This window comes from Pyxicephalus adspersus, chromosome 3 (genome assembly GCF_032062135.1).
Source record: "Pyxicephalus adspersus chromosome 3, UCB_Pads_2.0, whole genome shotgun sequence".
Lineage (NCBI taxonomy): Eukaryota > Metazoa > Chordata > Amphibia > Anura > Pyxicephalidae > Pyxicephalus > Pyxicephalus adspersus.
Window position 1 is genome coordinate 107,060,936 of NC_092860.1, and position 6,316 is coordinate 107,067,251.

The following is a 6,316-nucleotide window of genomic DNA, read 5'->3' on the forward strand; positions in this document are numbered from 1 at the left end:
TGGACATTGCAATTTTTTAAATCATCTTTTTTGGAACTTTTTAGATACCTATTTACACCTTAACCAGGTTGGTTTACTTTCGCATAGGCTGGCCCCTGACCTTGTCCATTAAAGTTAATTGGGATAAAAGACTAGAAGAACTCTGCGCTTTTCTCCGGACTTGAATAAAGCCTTTGATTTCCTATCATGGGATTTTTTTTTTTTTTCTTTTCAAAGATTTGGCCTTGGACCAAAATTTCTGGCCTTTTTTAAAGGCTTTATATAGCTCAGCCTTGGTGTTTTTTTTTTCATTAAAAGTGTAGAAATCCCCCAAATTAAAATGCACAGAGATGCGTGGCAGGTTTGTCCTTTCTCTACAGTATTGTTTGTTAGCACAAAAACCTCAACAAATAATGATATGTGAAAACTCCAGCATCAGTTTAATAGTGGATGTACAGAATATTAATCTACATTTTTTAGATAATCTCACACTAATTGCATTTACCATGGCCATCATCTCAAATTTGTCTCAAACTCTCCTGAAATACTGGATGGAAGCTGAGAGAATCTTACCCTTTAAGCAGAGCAAAACAAGTCAGTGGTGAATGAAATAGCCTTTACAGTTGGGATATTGTTTTTCTCTATTGATGTGTGTCGCCATGCGCATAGTACGTAGCTGGTCTACCCTACAATTGTGCCATGTGTTTCCTACTTTCACACAACCTAGATTTAAATGGTCATATTAGTACTAACTTATCCCTCAAATCAAAGCATACCCCACTTATTAATTATTCTTTGAGGTACTGTATTCAGCATCTGTTATTGTGACATTTACACAATTACAGTATATTAGCATCTTTTAAACCTCCCTTCATATTTGCAATACATTGAACAACTGTTTCCTCAAGGCTCCAAAGTAAACTGTTATTTGCTTAAAAGAAAGACGCTCTCCAACCTAATTCCAAAAGCCTTCATCAATACATCCTGCTAGCTACAGAAGTCAATTACAGATTATTGATACAGTGATATGTAGATAGAAAGATAGGAGGCCAACTTTGCAGTGGTACATCCTGTATCGTGTTCTTCATACGACTAATTTCTCCTAGTTATTCAGTGATTATTAAAATTCAGAGATCTGGCCCTGTCCAGGTCCAAAGACATTTATCTTAATTCGGGTCAACAGTGTTTGAATGAGAATACGGATCAGCAAAAGCAACAGTCTGAGACAGTCTGTTGAGTGAAAACGTTGTATCCAATAGAACCCAGTGTATCCAAAGCCTTCCATGTAGGAATAGGAGGAGGGTAGGTATTATTTTTTTGACATCTCAAAGATGATTGATTTCTGTTTTTTCCCGGATAGAGATGTGTGTGATTTTAAATATAATGTCTTAAATTTCTTATCGAAAAGTATTGAGCATTGAGTAACTCCAAAAAAGGGGTCCCTGTTTTTTTGTGACATCTCAAACAAAAAGGGGATTTGGAAAAGGCCGATAGAATTCTGTACCATCTTTTGTCAACAATTTATAGGATAATTCTTGGTATTTGTTGTTAATTGAAACTTTATGAAAAAAAGTACGGTATATATGGTGTTTTTGTTTAATATAACTTTTAATACCTAATTGCTGTAGCACTCAATTTGGGATGTTGTAAACACATCCCTCTACTTAGAACTCCATCTTTCTGGCTTTCTAGATGTCATCTGTACTGGTCTTTTTGTAGCCACTACCTAATGGTTAATTACAAGCAGTTTCCTTGTTGTTTTTTTTTCTATTTCTTCTTGTGTAGATATACTGTATATACCGTATTTTTCGGACTATAAGACGCACTTTTTCTTCCCCAAAACTGGGGGGGAAAAGTGGGTGCGTCTTATACACCGAATACATGTTAAATATAATTAAAAAAAATCATACTCATCCGATCCCGCGATGCTGCGTGCTTCTTCTCAATAGTTAATGCTTTATGCTTCTCTTTTGTTTCATCTCCTGTTTAACACCTCAAGATTTTGTACAATTTCTGTTTTCACATTTCAGCAATATATATTTTAACAGAATTCAGGTACAGTCCCTGCATTTATAAATATACCATATGTGATCGTCACAGTGCATGCAGTGATATTTGCTTTGCTAGCCAATATTGCGTAGATATTTTCTGCAATTCTATCTGTCACTGGTGAAATGTATTTAATTAAACCCATGCTTTGAGGTATTGGAGTTGGCAGACAAGATTTTTGGAAAGCATTCTACATGTTTGAATATAAATTCAGAACACAAGGCAGAATAGTTTATTTGCAGGGTACAGCTATTGACCATGCTGAGCACCTAAAGTTATTTAAAAGGTAGAGTTTAGATCAGTGGCTGTTCTACCTTCTGCCACACATGTGAATCACAACAGTCAGAGTAGGAGCTTGTTTACTGTTGTAGCACCTGCTGAGATATAAATTTCCCACAATCATAGCGTTAAGCTTAGGGTGTTTTTTTTTTTTTGTTTTTTGTTTTTTTTTTTATATATATATAGTTAAATTAGGACAAAGAACTTGATTAGTGCTCACCTTAGAAAATAGTGTACCTAACATTTTTTTCCCTTTCCTTTCTTAGGTAAAAGTTCTACACAATCAGCTTGTTCTGTTCCATAATGCAATAGCTGCCTACTTTGCTGGGAACCAGAAACAGCTTGAACAAACTTTGAAACAATTCCATGTGAAGTTGAAAACCCCAGGAGTAGATGCTCCATCCTGGCTGGAAGAACAATAATCCATCCACAAACTAAAACGACGACCTCTGATTAGGACCAGTACATTTATTTGGAGAAGAGGGTCTGGGATCAATCGAATATCCTAATGATTTGTACACAGACCACTTTTATTTTCCCTTTTTAATACTCTAAAATGAAGTTATTAACAATGAAACAAGACTTTATTATATATAAAGTTCATATCAGTTTCCTAAAGGACTCTCATTTATGTATGTATGGGGGATGGTAGTCTGTTTCTGTGGTATGGAAAATTTGTACTTTTGCACTGTCAACAAAAAAAAAAATGGTTAGCATAATATTTGGCCAATTGTGGCAATTTCAAATTGTGCTTTTCCTAAATTGCACCTGTACCATCTTATTTTTTTTCAATATAATAAAAAAAAAACCTTGAAGTTGCTTTAATATTAAAATTGTGTTATAAAAAGAAGTGCTGTTTTGTGAAGTGATAGGTTTTACATCTTGTAAATAGAAAGTCTTTATAGAATGTTAAAATTTGGGCTGCTAAGACTGTTTATTGGTTTCCCTTGCTTTGATAACCACACTTTTTTAATTGTTAAAGTAGACCACATGGTACTTAAAAACCAGTGTGGACATTTCTTTTTAACAGCTTGCTTTCATTGCAGAGTAATGGTAGTGGAAATTCAGCAAGCTGCCGTGGAGTCAGATTTGTATGCTGCAGATAATTATTCACGATGGCCTCATGCAGAGTAAACGTCACTGCAGTATAAATCTGGACAGTGACAGGCTATGTAAAACCCTAACTAGTTGAAATGCTGCATGTTCAGGGAACCCATTTATGGTGGCAGATTTATTTTTTATTGTACCAGAATAAAGGCCTGTTATGATTTTTGCACTGAAAAGGAGAAATAACCAGTTTTCAAAGTACTGAAGGACCCCTGTTGCTCAATGTTGTATCCAATGCTGCACCACAACAGAGCAGAAGGAAGACCCGGTGCTTTAATTTACTGAGCTTTTCTAAGCAGTAACATTCATGGGAAGATACAGGTGTGATTAGACCCAATGATTGTGACACATTTAGCTGTCTTTTTCAATGTTATAAGATCTCGATATACCCCAAAGTCTATAATTGCAATTTGTACAGCGAGTGGTTCTCACTCAGCAACTCAATCTATTTTCTAATAACAGGGTAGCATGATCTTTATGGGCTTTTGTACTGTTCTACCAATATCCCAGTGTGATTAAATTTAGCTATAACACATTTGTAGAGTTTTCTTACTTTAATACTTTGTCTCTATTTCTACTTAACCTTACCAGATAATAAATTGGAAGGTTAACTATACAAAAATTCCTTCATTGTGGGTGGTGTTTTACCCTAACCTCTCTGTAGTTTCATCATTCCCTAGCCTTCTCTGTAAAAACAAAAAAACAAAAGTTTCCCATAGCAAACAATAACATTTCTTGTTTAGTTTTTGCACTTACTGATTTTTTTTTATTTTTAGTGACTTTTAAGCTGATGCTTGGCTTTTTCCTGTGTTTATAAGGCCCACTATGTGGGTGTGACATGGTGGCATAGATAGAAAGCCAGTGTTTGAGTATATATGTATAAGTGCACAATAGGAACTTAAAAAGTGCAGAGCAGAAATGTGAAAACAATACAGCTTCTACTATAAGGTGTTTATGTGTGCTGCAACCTGCCAGATTGTCCTAGAATTTTGGGCATATTATTGCAAATAATATTTTGTAATCTATGATTTATATAGGACAGGCTGTGAATTCTACACAGCATTTATATAGAATAGGATAAAGATATGTTGTCTCTGCTATGGAATGCTATGGAAGCTGTATAGTTTATGCACCCCCTCTTTTCCCTCATTACTCCCTACACACAGAAGCTAAAGTCAGTCTAAGCTTGCAGTTTTGGTGAGAATCATGTTATTGTTCAATGTTTGTTAGTTAACTCTTACTTCAGAACAGGTTGTCCAGTGCCTTAAGGCTCTCCAATGCACACCAGTATCACTCCAAGGAATGGCACTTTAGCACATGTAATTTGTTTTTTTTTTATCCTAGATAAACAAATTCATGCCTCTGCAAAAGACTGGTTGGAAAAACAAGAATTGTGTTTAGATATAACTATACTAGCCTTAAATCAAAATGATGTGCCTTTTTACAAGATATTTTACCAGGTTGTTCTTAACTGGATTTGTCTTTTTCCCCAGTCTGTTTCTATTTTGAACATACAGCCGTATACTTGAAAACAGCTATGTTCCGTGCCCTTTTATTTCTACACTACCAGTAAATCAGTTAAATTGTTGTAGCCTTTCAATTTTCCAAATTATTTTGCATATTGGTTTAATATACTTATCATACAGTGTGGTTTGGGGTTAAAATCTCTTTTCTGTCTTAAAGGGTTTTATTAATGTTCGTTATAAAGTGGACACCTTTCAAGGAACAGTAATGGAAAGAGATGGGGCATTATATACCATTTATCAGATGAATATTTCCCAATGTGCAGGCAACTAAACGGTCAATATCCATGGATTTAAATGCCAACTGCACCCAGTTTTGGCTTTAATTAGTGATTAGGCAGATAGCAGGGGCAGCCTTTCCCTACGTATTTTGTGCCTCTACCTCCATCCATAATGAGTTTTGTTGGTGGATATCTCACCACTGGAGTGCCCAAGGTATGAAACCTAACATAGAAAAAGTCTATGTTATAGACTTTTTTTTTTATATAAAAGTTTCCAGCTGATATTGACCTCTAAATTTTACCAGTAACTTCCCTTTAAAGGCATGTCCACTTTTTACCTGAAATGGAAAACCCCTTTTAATGTCTCTAAAGATTTGTACATGCTGCATTCCTTTATTTTATTTTCATATCTTATAAGAAATGTCTTTATTTACAGTATTTACTCTAAAATACATTGTGTGATCCTTGTATCATATGTTTATTAGTGCTACAATGTATTATTTGATCTGGTTGTTAGAATGACATAACATCAAATGTACACTGCATAATTTTTTTGTGTCTTACAAATTCTCTTTTTCTATTCTTGATACAGTTTCTGTAATAGAATTCTATCTATACTGTAATTGGGTCTCCTTTGTGTCTTCTTTTATTGTTTGTTACCGTGTGTTTTATGTAACTTTCAATTGCAAGTAATCGCTAACCATACTATTGATATTATTGCGGATTATAACCAAAGACACAACAGTCTGGAGCATGAATAGTTTTAATTAAGGACAATTGTCCTTAGAAACACCATTCATATAAAAAGAAATATCTGCAGAACTAGCAGGTTCTGTTTTCTGTTGGTTGTGTGTCTGTTTTATTTTAGGTGTCAGGTTTAAACTCAAATTGACCCTCTCTGACAAGGAGGTCTTAAACCTACCCATATCTGTAGAGGTTTGTAAACATTTATCTTCTCGGCTGCCTTTGCCACCACTCTGATGCAAAGAAATCTGTGTAGAAGTCCACTGTAAAACAAACCTCCAGCAGCATTGTTTGACCTACCCTCATTAAAGGACACAGTGGTGACTTTGGGATCAGCACCAGGAACTAGCGAGAACTCAGAGTTTCTAGTATTATACTTAGCCACATATCTGGAAATAAGGAAGACTGGCCTCT

The 6,316-nt window shown here is 35.0% G+C and overlaps 1 protein-coding gene across 3 annotated transcripts in view; it reads left to right on the forward strand.

Annotated features, from left to right (window-relative positions):
* ARFIP1 (ARF interacting protein 1) overlaps window positions 1-5,781 on the forward strand; it is a 56,201-nt gene extending 50,420 nt beyond the window's left edge. For all 3 annotated transcript variants that reach the window (XM_072405922.1, XM_072405925.1, XM_072405923.1), the window contains one exon: window positions 2,574-5,781. In XM_072405922.1, coding sequence (XP_072262023.1) covers window positions 2,574-2,729 — 156 coding nt within the window. In that variant the 3' untranslated portion in view covers window positions 2,730-5,781. The remainder of the gene's footprint in view (window positions 1-2,573) is intronic.
* The last annotated feature ends 535 nt before the right edge of the window (window positions 5,782-6,316 follow it).